The 20,895-nt window shown below is 39.0% G+C and overlaps 1 protein-coding gene across 2 annotated transcripts in view; it reads right to left on the bottom strand.

Moving 5' to 3' along the window:
- The window catches only part of LOC146474804 (glycine receptor subunit alpha-2-like), a 10,260-nt gene extending 69 nt beyond the window's left edge, over positions 1-10,191 (bottom strand). The window contains exons 1-10 of one of the 2 annotated variants that reach the window (XM_085116540.1): positions 10,100-10,191; positions 7,734-7,813; positions 7,359-7,426; positions 5,456-5,673; positions 4,716-4,798; positions 3,882-3,932; positions 3,069-3,209; positions 2,336-2,550; positions 1,516-1,674; positions 1-1,154 (exon numbers count right to left, since the gene is read on the bottom strand). The exon at positions 1-1,154 is cut by the window's left edge and continues 69 nt beyond it. In XM_085116540.1, coding sequence (XP_084972666.1) covers positions 885-1,154; positions 1,516-1,674; positions 2,336-2,550; positions 3,069-3,209; positions 3,882-3,932; positions 4,716-4,798; positions 5,456-5,673; positions 7,359-7,426; positions 7,734-7,813; positions 10,100-10,164 — 1,350 coding nt within the window. In that variant the 5' untranslated portion in view covers positions 10,165-10,191 and the 3' untranslated portion in view covers positions 1-884. The remainder of the gene's footprint in view (positions 1,155-1,515; positions 1,675-2,335; positions 2,551-3,068; positions 3,210-3,881; positions 3,933-4,715; positions 4,799-5,455; positions 5,674-7,358; positions 7,427-7,733; positions 7,814-10,099) is intronic. The other variant, XM_085116541.1, reaches the window with a different exon arrangement.
- Positions 10,192-20,895: the final 10,704 nt, after the last annotated feature.

The following is a 20,895-nucleotide window of genomic DNA, read 5'->3' as shown; positions in this document are numbered from 1 at the left end:
GGCAATTCGAGGTGGGTAGCATGCTATTTATTGACTTCCGGGGGAGTTTAAAGGAAACCTGTGTACAGCGGTCACCCTGTATATAACGGTCACCTGGCCATTTCCCAAGGGTGACCGTTATATACAGATTGTACTTCCTCTGGCTTTAAGCGGGCAGTTGGTTAGTCCATGAATAAACGGGAGAATCTAGGAGAATCTAGGAGAATCTAGCAGATCCAAGCACCATCCCTCAGTTCTGGGCTGACTTTTGAAAGAAAGTTTCTTTAAGGATGATATGAGAGAGCCAAATTGGTCAGGTGAATACATTTCAGAGACTAATTAACAAATTTTCTTTTATTTTAAAACAATATTTAGATTAGGCGAATGATTATTATCATTATTATATTATTATCTTAAGCCAATCATAACGAACAACGCCGGTTTCTTTATTTGCCAACAAACCGTCACTGAAATTTCGAAAATATTGGAATATTTTTAACCGGAAACATTCTGGATTTCATCAATGCCGGATTATAACAGCGGTTTTAAAATACAAAAATGAAGGCGCCTTTATTTACAGCAAATGTCAACGGTCAATAGTAATGTAATTAATTAATTAATTTAATTTAATTTAATAACGAAATAAGAAAGGAAATAAGAAAAACATCACTATGATAACAGTCTTCCTGTATTCACCACTTAGTCTACTGGTATTTTAATTATTTTTTCACCATGAAGACTACAAAACAGTCGTTTTTACTTTGATATCTTTAAATTTGTCAAAGGAGACTTAAATCGACAAAAGCGCGCAAATTAAAGCGAGGATTCCCGCCCACAAGCTTGACACGTCCGTTCTTATTTTCTTGCTTACTCCAGAGTTTTTGCCTTTTATTAACTAGGTGGCTTTATAAGTGATCAGGTGGATGTTTTCCGAACGACGATAATTCATAATAACACCAGTAAATGATATTAAATGCAGCGTAACAACACGGAAAAAGGTATCGACAGACCCGATCTATCGGACTAGCTTCATTTCTAACGAATGCATACTGCACGTATTCTTTGGCTGCTTCAGCTGATCTCTTCAGGCTTTTCTTCTTCGGTCCTTTTCTCGATACTGGGCGTTCCACTTTCACCTCTTGCAGCTCTTCAATGTTATACGAGGAGTGCTTGACCTTAGATTTTTAAGCGGAAAGAAATTGAAATGAGACCTTGTTTGAGGTCATTGGCAAAGTGAGCAAAGTATAAGATTTTGTACCTTATGATAATGCCTGGCTAAAATTCATTAACAGTTGAAAAACAATCAGAGCCACCGAAACGTTTTACCAATACTCTCCTATTCTGCTCCTGTCTATTACTCAGTACAGCTGTTTGCATTCAACTGAGTGTCACGTCGTGATTTCGTCCAAAACATTAAGGGTGGTTCACTTTGTTCATATTAAAATAGTTTCTAAAAACTTCTAAAACTAAAACTAGCTTTCATTAAAAATGTTACACTATAAGACGAAGAACAACAACAAGCAAAGTAAGCAGTACCATTACGTTGTCTTCATCGTTGTTTTTCACAGCGCAATTATCAATTCTCTGCTTTTTTACTCCAGTGTCTAGCAAAAGTAGAATATACTCCATAAATGCTGCAAAGATGAAGGCAAACGAAACGATAAAGTAGACATCCACTGCCTTTATATAGGAAACCTGTCAGAACAAAAATATAATAATATATAATGAGTTTAAAAGATAAAATAAAGTAAAAATAAGCGATTTTCGTATCAAAAACCAGCTGTTTCCTTTTCTTCTCTTTGTGGAGACTCGTCCCGTAATTGATCTTAGATAACTGATACTTTGGGAGAACAAACACTCCCCTGTATGGCTTTGTTTACTGAAATTTAGGCCTATCGATACTTTACACCGCTGTTATCGACGAATAGTGCATTACGCAACTGTGGAATATAATCCAAATAAACACACGCATCGCAACGCAGCTCAACATAACATTCCCTCGCTCGAGACACTTCCATTTAAAGGGGCGGTGTCACCTGTGTGAAGTGAATGGCCGAGAAACATACTTGCATCAATGGCAATATTAAAAGATTTGTTCAGTACGTAGTTTTGTTATTAATTGTATCTTTGGCTGCGGATGGCTAGGATGGAAACGGATTACATCTTGAAAAGATTGGCCAAATTTTTCAAGTTTTCCGATCCCTTTATTTTGGAGAAATTCGGCGCTGAAAAACTGATCATAGTTTAGTTCCTCATAAGTGAAATCACTTAATTTTCTTCAATCTAATATTTGAACAATTTTGACCAGAAATCCGTCGAATTTCCCTGACGGTGCATGCCCCTTTAAGCAACGTACCTTCGGCAGTGTGTTCCGAAAGGATCCAGTGAATGTTACAATTGACAATACAGTGGTGCTTCCGAGGGCCACTCGCGCTGGTACGGCGTCCTGAGGAATCCAGAACACCAACCAAGACAGTATCACCAGCATTATGGTTGGGAAGTAGATCTGAATGAAGGCGTAGCCAAGTCTGCGCTTGAACCAGAAGCGAGCAACGAGTTTTGAGTGGGTACCTGCACTTGCAAACGATTACATTTTAGTGAGATTATCACTTAACGATTCAGATTAACGATAAAAAAATTTCAATCTACTTGACAATTGTTACGTACAATGTTACTGGTACACGGTGAAATGAGCGCTAATTTTGTGTCCCTGTGTACGGACATCACAAAAATGACATTTTTTTTTTAAAAAGTGGACTGAGTAGCTACTATGAGTTTCTTTACAGGTTGTAGGCTTCTTTCGGTTCCTTTTCATTCCGCTTGATATATCGACCTGTTGCCTCTCTAAAAAATAAATTAAAGGAACGGATAAAATTGTTTCCTTATACTTTTATCGTAAGAGAAATACCACTGTAAGATAAACCGACAATTTTCTCCCAAATATAAGCCGTAAATCTCGAAAGTATAAAGTTCAATTGAGGCCCTAAGCTACTGATCAAATAAAACGTTATTAAAAATCCAAGCTTTCGCCCATCAAAGGCATCATCAAGGAAAGTATTGTTTTAGGTTTTGTTTTTGCTTCTACTCACCACTAGTATAATGTTCAAGGTCCTTGAGGGCTTCCGTATGAATGAGAGTGAGCTGTGACAATTTGTTGTCCTCGATCTTTATCTTTTCAGCCTTGCTTCCGTTCAACCATTTGTAGTCGAGGTGGTTTGTTGTATATGCATCTGAGAACGAGTTTTATTAAGCCATGAGTAAAGAAAGTGACATTGACTATGGTCTAGAATTTTTTTCTTTCGGACCGAAGTGCATTTTCTGCGAAAACTTCAGATTTAGTTTTAAATCCCAGCTTGCAGACTTGGTTTTCTCGAAACTGGCAATGCTTTTCAGTAACCCGCAACAATATTGACATAAATATGTTTCTCTGTACTTTGCTGTTACAAAAACAAGTGTTCCTGCTATTTTATATAAAATGGTCCACGATAACTTAATTGGTAATTGCGTGAAGAACGCTTCTCGCCCTATTTATTGATACGCGTTTTGAATGTACAGAATCCAAGTGATGATAAATTGCGAGTTACCTCGTTATCTCGGCCCCAGAAGAGCCGTTTTACGAAAATAATCTGCAGTGTTTCATAACGTGTTGTGGTTATTTGAAAGGGTACTCTCTGGAGTAGTTAAAGACAATAAAACTTTGTGGTTTACAATATGCAATAGTCTCTCAGGAGGCCATGTTCAAGCTGTATCATGATTTTTAATACCAAATATCAAGTAACCGGATTCCAAACAAAAGCTGGGTAAAGAAACAAAGACATATTTTACTAAAATGTAAATGTACCAATTGTAACTAATAAGAAAGCGGACTTAAGTGCAAAACCCCTATTTTGAGCTGTTCTTACCGTTACCACGGGTAGGCTGAACAGGTATAAACGAATGTTGTGCCGCTAGCACTAAGGACACAAATGATACATCAGAGATTTAACTCTGAAGTGAATATTAAAGTGCAAAGTGAACCCGTAAAATGGGCCCTTTGCAGCTGACGGTCACATGGTACAAAAAACACCTTGCTGGATGACAAGCTACGCACTGGGACATTTAAAACAAAGCGACTTCATCCAGTCAAATTTGAATTTCTTTGTTTTGGATGTCCCAGTGCGTAGCTTGCCATCCAGCAAGGTGTTTTTTTGTACCATGTGACCGTTAGCTGCAAAGGGCCCATTCCTACCGAGCGTTAGTCCGGATTTGCTCGTGATTGCTTTACCGACTGAGCAATGGACGATAAAATCCGGAGATCGTTGGTTCGATTCCCGCCGATTTTTTTTCTTTGCCTCATGTGGTCTCCCATTTCCCTGCTAGGGCTAACGCTTGATCGGTTAGGAATTTCATGGTTCCTTTAGGCTTCGTTCGATTGACCGTATTCCGGAATAAGAATAAGCAGAATAGCTGTTAGATTTATCTTTTTAGGTTAACTGATTTGGGACTACATTTCTTGAAACTTTCGCTGATACCCGACAATGTAAGAGCGATTCTGTACTCCAGTAACTCCAAAAACCTCTTTTGAAGGATTTGTTGTGGTCATTGTATGTATTCCTATTCCGGAATAGGGTCAATCGAACGCACCCTTAGCAGCACTTAAACATACACTACAGAGTTAATTCTCTGATCCACCATTTAGGCTGAACATGCATTAACAAAAAAAATCAATTGCATGCTATTTCTGTGCAATACTTAACAGGTGGATATCTCCAGGTCGCATTTTTGTTCGTCCAGTGGGTAATCAGACAAATCCATTGTGCACCCGGAGGTTATAGTAAGTCTGTAGAAACAGATAATGATTGTTGGTTTTCTTTTTGACTTTAATGAAGTAGTCTTAGCTTATAATAAATATTGTAACACTGTGTGGAATATTTTCTGCTAGAACTTTATAATCCGTTCAATATCTCGCATCATGTTGCATGGGCGGCAAGACAAACAGCAAAGTACGCAATTTATGATGTCGACGTTAGTCTGATTTAAGGACGGTGCCTCCTAATAAAGAAGTGTTTTTGCACAGTTTTTGACTTTGCAGGAAAAGTGTAGTATGGACTACTGAAATCCAGAAAGAAAATTGGGGGTAACGGGGCATATTTTTAGAGATAATTAGCAACAATTATTCCAAAAACAGCAGTAAGCAATGCAAAGCAATGCATGACGTTTTTTTTCCAAATTGAAGCTTTATTACCTTTGAAATATGCATGGTTACCCCCAATTTTCTTTATGGATACCACGAGCACTTGCTAAGTTCTGCTTTCTCCACATAGTTTTTAACTGCGCAAAAAATCCGTGTATTAATAGGCACCATCCATAGGAAACCCGAGTATGTCAAGATGAGCAGAACGTATGCGCAGTAACACAAGTAGGCACCGTCCTTAAACCAATCACACCATCGTTACATCGTGTGTCGTTAGTTTTTGCTTTAGCTTCAAATACCAACCTCGTACTGTAAGAGATAACTCCCCCTGGTCTTATCGAAACTTCACTGTTCTCTGAAATGACGTTATGTATAGTCGCACTTCTAACATTGAGAAAAAATGTATCGGGCAGCCAAATGAACTTCTTCGAGTCACCGGGCAGAGTGATAGGGTGATCCAAAGAGTGGTTTAAACGTGGGTCTATCCACTGCTGTCTAATCACCAGGTCCAATGAGAACTCCTGAAAGAAATGATCACGTGACAAAAAGGATTGTATAATACAACCGACTTGTGAAGTTCGAAATGGTTGCTAGTTGCAACCTGGTTTCCACAATCTTGCTTTTCCTTTTCCAAGACGTTTTATTTTACGTTTTACCTCTCCACCCAGGTATAAAAATGTATACAGGCCAACCTTGCGATGGAGAAGCACTCCCTTTAGATGCAAAAGCATGGCAATTTATTTTTTAATTCAGTGACTTAAACGAAAGTCCACCACTTAGCTTGTACCACTGAAAAGAACTCCTTAAAATTAGAAAAATGACCACACTGAAGAGTCTTAGCGAAGATGTAATTCTTTTAAATCTGTGAATTTTACAGACGTTGGTAAAATGTCCCAAGTTAACGTAAGTCTTTGCTATTTCAAAAGACAAGACTCTCAAATGCAACTGTTTTACTAATTTGTGGTGATCTTCCAGCAGTGTTAATGTGTTTTGTTATCTGGCGTCCATGAAAATTTATGGTTACCATGATGGAGGTCTATATATAACCAGACTTAATAATCGAGCCACAGACGACTTTCCACTGTTATGCATAATTTTTGGGATCACAGCTTCCGCAAACCTACTCTCAGTATAACGTTTTCGTCCGACGAGTAGTTTCCGGAAGTAAAACGTAGTGTCACAGTCCATGACATTGGCAGCCAACAACAAGACAACAACATCTCTCGAAAAATTATACCCGCATACAATTTTAGTCACAACGATGCTTTTTACTCAGTAGTTTCTTTGCAGAAAACATTAATTTGTGTACAGCGTCATACTGAATTCACCCGATGACCAAACTTACCTTCTAAACAAGTTTGACCTGTCCAAATTTTATCTATTATTAAAAACTGGATTATCGTATAAAGTAATTCCAGGAAATTGATTGGCTTAGCAGCCATGGTATATCAGTGAGCCATTTTATCATGCCCGAGAAAAAGCGACCATTAAATTGTCTTCTAGTTGTTCCCCAGTTGCGATGCGAAATCAGCAAGATCCAGAAATATTTCTTGATTGTTTTCAATAACACAATTATTCCACTCGCGCTTGTTGGATATGGGATGATTATAGCCAACGAGGCGCTAAGCGCTATTTATCATCTCATATCCAACGCGCGCTCGTGGAATAATTGTTAATTACAAGCAGATCACCTCAATCCAAAAATAAACTATTTGGACATGGCAAAACGTCAAACGAACAATTTTATGACTCATGACCGCAGACTGATAAGAGTTAATTTTTGCATAAAAAAATAAATAGCCCTAGCTTGACATCCTCGAAGAACGAACACAATAATGACTCAAACCCTGCAGTGGACCCTCAATTTCCTCTTTTACAATAACTTTCATGGAGTGCGCTGACGTGTGCCGTGTGCTCACAAAATCTCGTGGTTGTCAATAATCACTTGCCAACAACCATAAGATAAAAATCGGCCGAGTGGACACAACCTTTGGCACATGTGCGTTGAGTATCATAAATCTCATTTATGATGTTGGAATCGAAGAAATGATATTTTCAGTTTTGCTTCCCACCAGGCATAATTAAAATACAGCATTGCAGTCTGAAAAATCGTAAATAACTGATAACAGTTTCAAAGCAACTGATGTGAAGAACTATCGGCTTCTTTTCATACAGTTTTGAGAAATGTCAACAGCGGATGTCTTACCTCTTCCATCTCTCTTACCCCTACAAAGTGGACAACAACCATTCCGACAGTCACTTGAACCGGATTGCCTGGAGAATGATATGAATTATACAGCTTAAAGTTTCAGAACACAGAGTGTAAACTATAAAAAAGTAAGCAATTTCAAAGGCCTAGAGATGTGAGATTTTTCTGGTTCGATAACATCGAACTTTCTTTTCCTAATGCTAAACAAAAAACGTCGCCACTCAGTCCACTGATAAAACATGCTACAAGGCCAATGAATAAAGAATGTCATCAACATCATTTATTTATTTTTTATAATCCCACATTTTTAGGCTTTTGAAGCATGGTGATTCCAGAAAAGCGGCATTTTCCGGAAGAAAGTGGGTACTTTACCTTTGTGATAAGGCCGTAGATACTTGAAATATGTTTTTGAATTTGTAATCTCGTGAAGTACATCAGCAGTTTCTTGGTATCTGAAAAAAAAATCGAATTGCTTTATCGTCAGTATATGAACGAACGGAGCGACGTGCAACCAAAATGGACTTTCATGTTTTTTGCCAGGCAAATTTAAAATAAAATTTCATCACGAAGGTTACCGGCTAAACGCTAGGATAAAACGACGGAACAGTACTTTAGTAAAACTAGATTTCTCTTCCCTAAAATCGAGAAATCGTGATTGCTGACAATCATTTCTTGTCGCCAATGATCACGGTGTTCTCGGCCCAGGGATCACTCCATCATTTGCAGTGGTACGTTGGGGACAATGTGGAAAACAGCCTTTAGATTTATGGCAATTCCCCTTTTTGCTGTATCAGAAAAAAGTGTCCTGGTGTTCTTAGAAAACCGTTATTTGATTTGACGATAAAAATGTCTTCTTATTCGCCATTTTTAGGTCTCATCAGACATGACCGTGAAGAAGGAAGGAGGCAGTTAATCCTAAGATATTAAAGACAAGGGAAAACGAGAGCTTGTACAGGCTAATGTCCAGCTAGGGAAGAGATGATAGAAGCCAAGTTAACTTTTTTTACCTACATGCTACTGTCTCTTTATTCTTAGTAAGATATCCATCAGAAATTGAGAGTCAGTAGACCCTGCATCCCAGGATTTTAAACATTAATTTCAAACTAATCTCTGTTTTATAATGAGATTCAAATTGCTGTTTACTGATGCCCGACAGGCACTCGTGACAACAAACAGCGGCTGTGTATATTAATATTTGCATTCAAACAGCCATGAATGAAAAAGACAAAAAAGCTACTAATAACTTAATCCATGCTCTATATAGTTTTTTTTTTGGAAAGCATGGTTTTGGTTAAAAGACGTTGTACGCCGTTCTGTTTTGTATTTGCTATTCGTTTTTTTTTTAATTCCAATCAATAATTTGCGGTACGTCTGAACTTAACCACTGTAAATTAATTTTAATAACGGGGATTATTTGCCGACATTGGTTCAGATGCAAAAAGTGCTCCGACATCCATCATAGCCAATTGATAAGGAATAAAATATACCGTTCCGAAAACGTGTGGGGTTTGAATTCGCCGAAACTAAAATGAAGCATTTATGGTGAAGCAACATGGGACAATATTTGAGAAGCGTGTTTACAATTCATCTGACAAGTTGCCTAGTAAGCTGACAACATAACAAGCATGCAAGGAACCCTCTGAAAACCTAACCCATGCTGTTCGGCGGAAGGATTCATAAAAAGAAGTAGTTTGAGAAGCTATTACGGCGACGACTACGAGATAGTCACAAAACAATCGGATTTAATGAGAAATACAGAGGCCCTGCACGTGCATCAGTTATAAATTTTGGTATATTCTTCCAGGTCAGAGCTTGATTGTTACATAGATAATTTTTATTCATACACGATGTATATCAAAGCTTAAAGTTTGTGCAGGGGTTTTGCAACTAACACTAACTACTTTTTACTCAAATCTAGGTAAAATGATGGGAAAGGGAGCTTTTTCAGTTGCAAGACAACAAAAATGAAACAGCAATTTAAAACTAAAACCTATGAAAACTATAAAATACATAAAAATATATACAAATTATTCAAGTCTAAAACTTTAACTTCAAGCTGATGTGACCATAAAACTGAAATCAACACAAAAATATAAAAATTTGAGATTTTTTTCTAGGTCATTGGCTCTGTACGCCGCATCAATAAAAAAATCGCTTGCCCAAATCGAACACTTATCGTGCTCGGCCAAACACTGACCTGAAACAACAGAGTGTCAACAGCGTGAAATTACCAATTCCGAGGTTTGTGGAGAACGTGAGAATATGACAATATATTTTTTATTTTCTGCCTCAGCTTGAACGCCCTTCGTATCTGTTCTGTTGCGGAGAAGTTCAGCCACATTGTTCAAGTTGAACGAATTTGAATTATCGCGAAGTAATACAAGTAACGCAAACATCTATCTTCAAGTGACGTTTTTGTTGCCGTTGCCGTTGCCGCATTGTGGTTTATTAAAAGCCGTAATTGAGTACCTTCTTTTCGCAGATCACTGTTTAATAACACACTTTATATACTGGAAAGTTTCGATGCTTTTGATAGCTACTACCTAGAAGTCCACTATGACAGCGAAACCAAAACAAAGTTGTATTATGTGTTTGCTTCAATTAAATATCCACAGCCTGCAGAAAATCGTTTAAATTTAAATTATTGTAAGCGAAATTTAAATAAGCAGCATTTCTTAGTATAATAATTCTAAACCAGGGAACTGCTGTAACCAGCTGTCCGTAGTAAATGAACTTACTCATCCGCGGCTATTTCGTTTGTCATCAGCGAAATGATCCAGGCAAAAAAAAATATTGAGAACATGATAGCAACATCAACCTGTGTTATGGCTGTGACATCCAGATGAAAATGAATACATTAAACAGGTGTTCGCTTTACATAACATGGGTCCTAATTTCTGACGATTTCTATTGGCTAAATTTTCAGACGACTCTCGAACTCAGGTTGGTTTCTTCATTAAACCACAGGAAATTTAAGTTATAATGATTCCTTTCGCGTGGAATAAAGTAATTGTTTTGATGCATGGCCTCATTAGCTAGCCCTGTGCCGTCACGCCAAGGAACATTTTGATTCATGAAAAATCATCGCAAAAGAATGATCTTTTTTACAAACGTGTTGTAATTTCCGCGCCAGTCGACGCCTCTAAAATTTTTGGGTTTTTTTTTTAGATATTATCTGTCCACAGGTATTTATGATTGGACGATATTGTTAGACAAGATCATCCTCGCAAATATAACTATAAATTGTAACGATTTCCCGCCAGTTTCAATCAACCTCAGCCACGTAAGTTCTTTCCGTTTTTACCACGTTCATGTTCACAATTTTGATCAATCAATAAGTTTAATTCTGTCAAGAGTATCGACGATTAAGCTTTGCTGGTTATACTGCCCTATCCCGGCTAAGACTAATTATCGGTCGAGTTAGTGGAACAGGCCCATTCCCCCCCTCCCCCTGGGGTCAAGGAAATAAGTTCAAAAAGTTTGGTGGCCTCATGTAGTTAGTAAGGCGTATTTTTTTCCAGATGGAAAAGAACGTGCGAGTAAAAAAAGTGTGCAATAAATAACTGTCTTCGTCAGAACGCTTCCTGTCATGTCCATGATACTCGATAATCGAACACAATCGAACCCTCACAAAAAAATTGGGCTAATCGAACCAAATCAAACGTTCGAATGGGTTCGATTAGTTCGATTGAGGTCGATGGGTTCTGTTGAGTTCGCGGATGAGGTTTGATTTTGCATCAGTGAATACAGTAGACTCTCGATAACTCGAACCTTCAAGGGAAATTGAAAAAGGTTCGAGTTTAAATATCGGGGGTTCGAGTTATCGAGGGTAACATTATAAAGAAAATGACCTGAAAGGAAAGGAAAACTGGTTCGAGTTAGCGCGAGGTTCGAGTTAGCGAGGGTTCGAGTTATCGGGAGTCGACTGTATATATTTTTCTGATTGGATTCCCCGGTTCCGATTGTTAGTTGAAAATAGTGTCCGGAGTATGAGAACACACACTGTTTTGGAGATGACTCCAGCAACAAAAATTGATTTATTTTCCGTTTTGATGAATCCATGCGACCTTACACGGTTAACCACTTTATTGTTGCTTTAATTGCTTTACTTGCAAATATGGCAGTTTCATTTATTGCGTTCGACAATCAGGAGAACGCATATCGTTCCAGTCGTTTCAAATTCCCCGCGGGTATCGATCGTGATGCCATTTCAGGGTTGTTCTGGCTGGCACATTTGGCCTCGATTTCACACGACAAGCCTCGACATTGTGCAGCCGTCACTGTTGGCATGGTAATTCCCGGATCTCACTCCATGTGCTTTTCGCTGTTCGCGGTTCCTCATCGCTGTTCGGTCTTTTCCTCGCAGTTCCTCTTGTCAATACAAAACCATCGACGAAAAAAAACAAAAAACCGATCGAACGCACCTACCTAAATCTTTGATTATTACTAGTCTCAAGTTATCTTGTGGATGTTGTGTTGAAGACCGCGTTCTTCGCAACTAATTAACAATTATTCCACGAGCGCGCGTTGGATATGAGATGATAGATAGCCAACTCGGCGCGTATCATCTCATACCCAACAAGCGCAAGTGGAATAATTACTTGGGCTTCCCAAAGGGATACCAAGTTGAAAATTGCCCTTCTTTTTTTTTTTTTGTTTTCCTCATTCAGTCACAAATCGCCGTCTGGGCCTTAAAACGCATGCGCAGGTAATCTTGTCGCTGCATGGGTTTGCATGCGTCGGCCATTTTTTAGTCGACGATTTTCGCGTTTTCCGAAGGAAACACAACTTTTCGAAATGGTACATTGAAAGAAGTACTACTTAGGAATACTCAACAGTTTCGATAGCGGAAATCCGAGAAATAACGGCGAAGAAACTGTGCTTCGAGTACAAATTGTTGTTTTATCCAGGCGACGAGTTAGCGGAGCGCGGACATCTCAAATATTTATTCAGGCCACGGACTTTCTACAAAATTTTTTAGTACTTCTGGGAATTCAACGGCTGAAAAAATTACAGGTTTGATCGTGAATTTGTACTGAAATACTATTCTAATTGACCGATTCTTTATATTCTGAACAGTTTTAGCGAAAATTTGAAAAACGTGCCACGCACGGGTTGATAAATTCGCTTCGAAATGGACTGATAGTTCCTTCAAATCGCTTTCGCGTCTCTCGTGTCGCATTTAGAATTATAAGCGTTTTTTTCTTAGGCGTAAACAAAGACTTTTCTGAATAAATTTTTCCTTTAGGAAAGCATTCTGTCTGTTTTTCTCTCTATATTAATTGCCAAAACGTGACAACTTCGTAATCTTGCGTAAACAAACGCATGCACTGGAGACGGATCAAATTTCGCCTATGTGACGTTCATCGATTAATGGGTGAAAGATACTGACATACAGAAATTTCCACGAAACACCAATTTCAATCAGAATTCCCTTATTTCAAAAAACAAAAACTTTTGCAAGGGGGGGGGGGGGGGATGATGCCAACACAAGATATCCCTGCCCACTTTGCTAAATCCTGTTGGCCAGATAGATGCACACAGAGGTTGAAAGCTCAGATTTTACCTTTATTAGATTCTAAAATTTATTACTTAATCGGTCAGTGTAAAACGCAGACTACAGACCGGGCGTAAAAAACGGACAGACGGTAAAATTTAGACCAGGAATATACATTGCTTTCAATGTGCTTGCTTGTACTATGCTTGAGCTGTAAAACAATCGACAAATGACAACTGAGATTGTATTATGTCAACTTTCTGGCGTTTACAGCTGGATATGCCAGGAAAGAAGCCCAAGTTCACGCACATATGCGTCTTGTTGTTTTATTAAAAACAACCAAGAAATATTGCTAGATCTTACGGATTTCGCTGTGCAAGAATAACCAGCAGAAAATTTAATGGTCGCCATTTCTCGGCCATGGTATAATGGCTCATATTACCATGGCCGCTAAGCCAATCAAATCCCTCGAATTGCATTATTCAATGATTCAGATTGTAATAATTTGCATTATCTCATAGTCCGTTGAACTTAAATCATTTTCGATTTTACAGTAAACTCGCTGTATTTTTTATTCCCAAAGGTTATTTCAATAAAGTGGTTATTAGTTGTTGTTATTAATTTTTACTTACGGTATATACATATGATGAGACAGTCCCGCCGCTGAACTGGGATATTTTAAGTGATTTTTTATATCGTTCGATTAGGTTCGATTGGGTTCGATTGGGTTCGGAAATCGAACTCAATCGAACTCTCACACAAATTTTTTGGTTCGATTGTGTTCGATTTCCGAACTAATCAAACCCAATCGTTCGATTAAGTTCGATTGGGTTCGATTAAGTTCGATTACCGAACTGTTCGATTAGTTACGTCGGGCCAAGTACGATGCAATTGCCGTAACAAAGATCAATGCCCGCTTGACAACAAATGCCTGGCCTCCAGTGTAATCTACAACGCACAAGTGACTACAAACAACGCAACCAAGAACTCTATCGGACTGACAGAAGGGACGTTTAAACAAAGATTTTCACAACACAAAGCGACATTTAAACATAGGAATACACGAACAGCACCGAGCTCTCCAAATACATCTGGAAACTACGTGACAATAATCAAGACTTCAACATCAAATGGACTATAATCAGCCGTGCAAGACCCTACAACAACATTTCTAAACGATGCGACCTATGCTTAACAGAGAAACTAATGATAATTACTGCAAACCCCGACAGAATCCTAAACTAGAGATCAGAACTGATTTCCAAGTGCCGCCATGAAAACAAGTTTTACCTTATGAACAATTGACTCAAAAACAAGAGTTTGCCTTTTGGTCGAGGGTCGAGGGTCGCGGGTAACTAGTCGAGGGTCGAGGGTAAATGGTCGAGGGTCGAAAAATTATTCAAAATTATTTTCAAATTATTTTTGAACTTCGTCAACTCAAAAGTTCACAGGCTCGTGTTTACTTGAGTTTCCGGCGGTGAGGGTAAAAGGAGGAAAGAGTTTGTGGAATGGTATGTGGAATGGCGTGCGGAATGGCATAATTATGCGAAATACGATTTACGCGGGGAATAAATTAACTGAAGAGCGCATCCTGTTTTCGCGCCAATTTTATAAGAGCAGCAGTTTTTTCGATGTTGCGGACTATAAAGTGACCAAACAACAGATCGAGGATTAGAAAATATACAATAATAAATACAAGAATAAATTAAATTTCTAGTTGACAAAAAGAACGTCGCAGCGAGCAGCCTAGACAAAAAGCAACACCAGACTGGAGAAATAACATAAGTCCAAGGCCAAAACTATTTCTTGAGAAATTTTAAATTTAAACTCAGTCATTTTATCAGACTCTTTGACGGTTACAATTTGTACAACTCATGGGAAAAATATGTTCTACTTTTTCTCATCCCTACATTTTCGTCGAGCGACGAGTACGCAAGTCACTGTTGAGCTGCTGAGCTAGCTACCTAGCTATTCAATGCGGCGATTCAGGTAGCTATAGTTCAGTTACGCGTTATCGAACTAAACATATCCGTCTTTAATTAAGGTTTTCAGTGCCAGACGTCCCAACCTAAAATGAGATTTAAAAGCGAAAAAGCCCTGGAGCAAAAAAGCGGATGACAGGCATGGTGTCTAAATATCGACACTGGTTGTGAAACTATCCTTATCACAAATGCATTTTGGTCAAATTGTTGTTCATTTTCCCGCTCATGATAAATGAATCATCGAGCATACAGGGTATGAGAATTGATCTTTTACCGAGGGTTGAAAAAAAAAGAAAAAAATGTTTATTATTTGCCCTCGGTAAAGGATCAATCTTTGTCCTGAGAAGACCTTACGCTGCCACGTTATTTTTGTCAACCGAAGTCGCATGGAGTAAAGTGAACATGAAATTTAATTTACTACGGATTTACTCATAGTTCCTTGAATGCGAAAACTATAAACAGTTTTCATTGCTTTCTTTACCCTCACTTCTTCCAAATCAACAATCAGACGATCAAATCCTCGAATTGTTGTAAATATTTAGCAAGAGTCCGCAGCATCAAAAAAACTGCTGCTCTTATAAAATTGGCGCGAAAACATGACGCGCTCTTCAGTTAATTTATTTCCCGCGTAAATCGTATTTCGCATAATTATGCCATTCCGCACGCCATTCCACATACCATTCCGCAAACTCTTTCCGCCTTTTACCCTCACCGGTTTTTGCCGCATTTGGGTTTGTCAAAAACTTTGACATTTCCACGGACTCTCCGGCGTCCTGAGTATCAGAATCTGGCGGCCCTTTTTATTTTTACGGTTAAATTATTTTTTTCCGGACCGCGAATTCGAATTATAGCAGAAGATAACGCGAACGCTGAAGGTGCTGTTACGTATCATTCTAACACTCAAGTTTTAAAACAATATTGTTTATTGCCCTGCTTTTTGTAATCAATAGACGCGTGTATATATATAACTTGACAGGTTTATTCTCCATTAAATACTGTCTGATGAGTGCGTGAGGACGAAACTCGGAGGGATCATGTGTCTTATAGGGGGCCTCGGTCGACGGTAACGGTCGATATGTCGGTCGACTCACGGTCGACTGACGGTCGATATCTCGGTCGAGCCTCGGTCGCTACTCGGTTGCTACTCGGTCGGTAATTGGGGATGACTCGGTCGATGTTGTACCGCTATGACAGTCGTCGTATCGACCGAGGTGGCTGTCGGCCGATATAGATAGAAATACACCGACACTTCACCGACACATCATCGATATTTCATCGCTTACCGGCCGATAGTATCGGCCGATATATCGGTCGATATTCCATCGATATGTTTTTTCGACACTTCTTCCTTATCTCGATCGACATTCATGTACATCGCGCACCGCAATATCGGTCGTCATATCAATAACGACCGATAGTCGGTCGATAGTCTGTCGTTATCTCATTTGATTCTTCCACCATTGCATCTTTTTACCACGTTAGGTCAAGAGAAAGCGCAAAAATATGCCAGCGTATTACACTGTAGTGTCCCGGTTTAACCGGTTTAAAACAAAGCAAAATCCTCGTTCCTTTTTCGTGTCGACCGAGTATCGGCCGATGCATCGACCGATACTTTACCGATACTTGACCGACGGTTCACCGATAAATTGCCGACACTCTGCCGATGCTATCGCGACCGACTGTCGGTCGATCTCTCGACCGAAGGTGATCCAATGATCGGTTGATAAGTCGCCTATATAGCGGCCGATGCTCGACCGACACTCGCCCGATACTCGACCGACAATCGACCGATACTCGGTGGATACATCGACCGAGATATCGACCGTGAGTCGACCGTGTGTCGACCGACATATCGACCGTTACCATCGATCGAGGCCCCCTATAAGACACAAGATCCACTCGGAGTAACAGAGAATTTTGTCTCTTCGTTATATCTTCTTAATTTATGCTTTATTTACGGGAATATTCGAATCAAAGGGATAAAAATATTATATATTATTAAAAATATTCCGTCAAGAATGTTTGAAATTGGTTTTTCCTCAATAACAATAGATTGTTTTCATAAGGTCAAGCCGTAATTCATTGTATCTGACCTTAAGTTAACCTTTCGCTGGCATTTGCCTGGAAATGGCCATCCTTCTTGTTATTATCGTTTTTGGTGAAGATATTCAGCGTTTCTTTACCGAATTTATACCAACCGATATCTTGTTATTAAAGTTAGTTTTCACTGTACTTATTTGAATTATAATAGTAATAATGTTTAGATCTTTCCATTTGAAGGTGACTGTCAATGTCAATACTTTTAGTTCTGAAACCACATATTGTATTTTTGATAAGGTAGCTGAAAGTTGTAAGCACGTACACTTTAATTTATGGAAATAGGCGTGGACTTGTAGTACCGCCTTTCTTCTCGGAAAGTTGTTGTTTTGCAACAACAACGCTGGACACTTCTTGAAACTTCATCCGAGTATATTACAAACTTATGATTTTCAATGTGTAACTTTTATCGATACAAATGTTCATTGTAATTTTTATATTTCTTTCGTTGCTTTATCTTGGTTAGACGCTAAGGCTGATCTAACAGAAGTAAGAAATAAATTATGTTTATTTGAAAGGTCTTTTAAGGACGCGCATATGGAGATGCTCGGGTTTCCTATGGGTGGTGCCTACTAATGCAGGGATATTTTTGCGCCGTTAAAAACTATGCGGAGAAAGCAGAACTTGGCAAGTGCTCTTGGTATTTGAAAAGAGAATTGGAGGTAATGATGCATTTTTCAGACATAATAAAACTTCAATTTGATAAAAATGCCATACATTGCTTTGTGTTTTAGCTCTTTTTAGAATTCAGTATTGTTTCTTAATTATCTCTAAAAAATGCGTGGTTACCCCAATTTTCTTTTTGGATTTGAGAAGCCCTTGCTAAGATCTCCTTTTCCCACATAGTAATAGACTGTATTAGTAGGCATCGTCCTTATAATGGCGTTTTCGTTTCTGAAACATTTTCTCTCGTTCCAATTTTGCTTTCGGGTCCATTTCATGTTCGATTGACATTCTCATTTTTTTTTGTTAATCAGGCATCGTTTACTCCAAATAACCTGATGAGGAAGAGACGTAGGGTAATATGGGCACTTGGCGTGCGTTTCGAGTAGCACTGTCCGCCTCTATAATTACCTGTTCGAGAATGCAGATAGTCGGTTGTAGCAGAAAGGGTCTGGGGCCGAGAGTAATGCAATTGCAACGTCAAAACGGGTGACATTTTGTTTCTTGCTTGGCGTACATTATTGATGCCAAGCTTGAAGGGCATAACTCCAACTCCAATAACTCCAAAACTTCAGACGCATCGAATACAATTCTGGCAATTATACTATGGAGGGGGAATTGGGTCAAACATGTCATCGGATCATTTCCTATTCCATTGGATCGAGTATCATTGCATTGGATCGTAACTGATTTTATCGAGTTAGATGCCATTGGATCGTAACTCATGACCATTTCCTATTCCATTGGATCGGACAGTATTCCATTTGATCATGTTCTTCTTGCCATTGGATCGAGTATCATTCCATTGGATCGTAACTGATTTTATCGGGTTATATGCCATTGGATCGTAACCATCCTCTCTTGATCGTAACTGATTTTATCGGGTTAGATGCCATTGGATCGTAACTCATTTTATCGGGTTAGATGCCATTAGATCAAACGTATTTCATCGAGTGTTATTCAATCGGGTCAGCGGCGCATCGTGCAAAAATTGTTTCCCAGTGATGGTAAAATAATGAAGACAGGCCAAACACGGCTCCTATTGGTCGAGATAGGAAGAATATGACCTGCAAAGATAATTTGCTCTTACGAGTACGGCGTTTTTCAAAGATCTCCCTTTTTACACGGAATGCCCGCAGGGCATGACGTGTCTAGGTTTCGGTCGGGTATCTTTTTACGCCGGATGCCCTGAGGGGGCATACCGTGTCTAAAAACGGGTCGATTTCTTTTTACGCGGGATGCCCTGAGGGGGCATACCGTGTCTAAAAACGGGTCGATTTCTTTTTTTTTTTCTTCCTCGTAGCTACAAATCGGTACATTAATTTATTCATTAAACTCTCCCCTCTCCTACTCGGGATGTATTGTCCTCAACAAAAGCAGGCCAATCAAAATCCATTCTTGTCGCTCATATTGCGAGGGAGGAGACCCACTCACCCCTACCTGTGTGACGTCAAAGCATCACTTAATTAACACTGGATTAAACTTGTGTCGCCATATTGTTAACATGTACTGGACTCAATTGTGCCGTTTTTCAAACGGAAATTTCACCATTTTGAAGCGGTAAATCGAAAGAATAACTTCTAAGAAGCACTCGGCATCTAGAATGGTGGAAATTGGAGAGTTCCTGGCGAAGGAATCGTGCTTTCTTTGACAGTCTTAAACCACGATTGCAGACAGAAAAGAGGTCATTGAGAACCTTACGTTATCGCAATGGAATTCCCGCAATTTCCCTTGAAACCCTGAGTAGCGTACCACAAGGGAAACAACGTAACGCGATCTTCGTGACTCAAACTATTCCATTAGCAAAGATTGTTTTATAAATCTGTGAAACATACAGTTGGAATAAATGAATCAGCCCCAGCATCACGCGTAATGCCAGTGTAGCAGGCATCTTGTTTTTTTTTTTTTTGTTTTTTTTCTTCCTCGTAGCTGCAAATCGGTACATTAATTTATTAATTAAACTCTCCCCTCTCCTACTCGGGATGTATTGTTCTGATTGTCTTCAACAACAGCAGGCCAATCAAAATCCATTCTTGTGGCTTATATCGCTAGGGAGGGGACCCACTCACCCTTACCTGTGTGACGTCAACGCATCATTTGATTTCTTCATTAAAACTGCATTAAATTGTGGCGCCATGTTGTTTATAACATATTCTGGACTCAAGTGTGCCGTTTTCAAACAGCAATTTCACCATTTTGAAGCGGTAAATCGAAAGAATAACTTCTAAGAAGCACCCGACATTTAAAACGGTGGAAATTGGTGAGTTCCTGGCGAAGGAATCGTGCTTTGTTTGACAGTCTTAGACGAAGACGCGAGACTAAAAAGAGGTCATTGAAAAGCTTACATTATCGTAATGGAATTTTACAGATTTCCGGTAATAGTCTGAGTCGCGTAACACAAGGTAAACAACGTAACGCGATCGTCGTGACTCAAACTATTCCATTAGCAAGGATAGTTTTATCAATCGGCGAAGCATACAGTTGGAATAAATGAATCAGCCCCAGCATCACGCGTAATGCCAGTGTAGCAGGCATCTTGTTTTTCTTCATCGTATACACAAATGTGCACATTAATTATGCATTAAACTCTGTCCTCCCCTAGTAAGGATATATTGTTCTGATTGTCTTCAACAGAAGCGGCCCAATCAAAATCTATTTTCCAGGCACATATCACGAGAGAGGGGACCCACTCATCAGTTCCTGTGTGACGTCAAATCATCATTTGATTTATTCATTAAAACTAGATTAAATTCTTCCCTCTCCCAGAAGGGATCTATTGTTTTGATTGTCTTGAACAAAAGCGGCCCAATCAAACTCCATTATCTGCGCGTATATCACGAGGGAAGGGACCCACTCATCTCTACTTGTGTGACGTCAAAGCAAATCATCATTTGGAAAAGTTGTTTTCGTTCAATGGCGGACACATGTCTGAATTTAAGACTTCGGATCTGCCGTTTTCAGAAAGAAAACAAACGTTTTTCAAGCGGTAAATCGAAATAATAACTTCTAGGTAGTACTCGAAAGTTGAAATGGTGGAAATTGGGAGAGTTCACAGCAAAGAAACTCCGCTTTAAAAAACAGATCGAATAATCAACGCGAAGGATTAGAGCTAGAGGAGGCCAGACCAGTTCAGCGGGGTCATGACGTTATTGCATAGTTATTTCTGGTATGATTCCTAGTAACACAACGATAAGTATCACGCAATATATCTGAATAAAACCATTCAGACAATTATTTTAATTGCCAAGGGAGGATAGTTTTTAAATATCTGCGAAACACAAAATGGGGAATATTT

This window comes from Pavona decussata, unplaced genomic scaffold (genome assembly GCF_977016875.1).
Source record: "Pavona decussata unplaced genomic scaffold, jaPavDecu1.1 SCAFFOLD_87, whole genome shotgun sequence".
Lineage (NCBI taxonomy): Eukaryota > Metazoa > Cnidaria > Anthozoa > Scleractinia > Agariciidae > Pavona > Pavona decussata.
The sequence above is the reverse complement of the archived record's forward strand: the minus strand, read 5'-3'. Positions and strand labels throughout refer to the sequence as shown.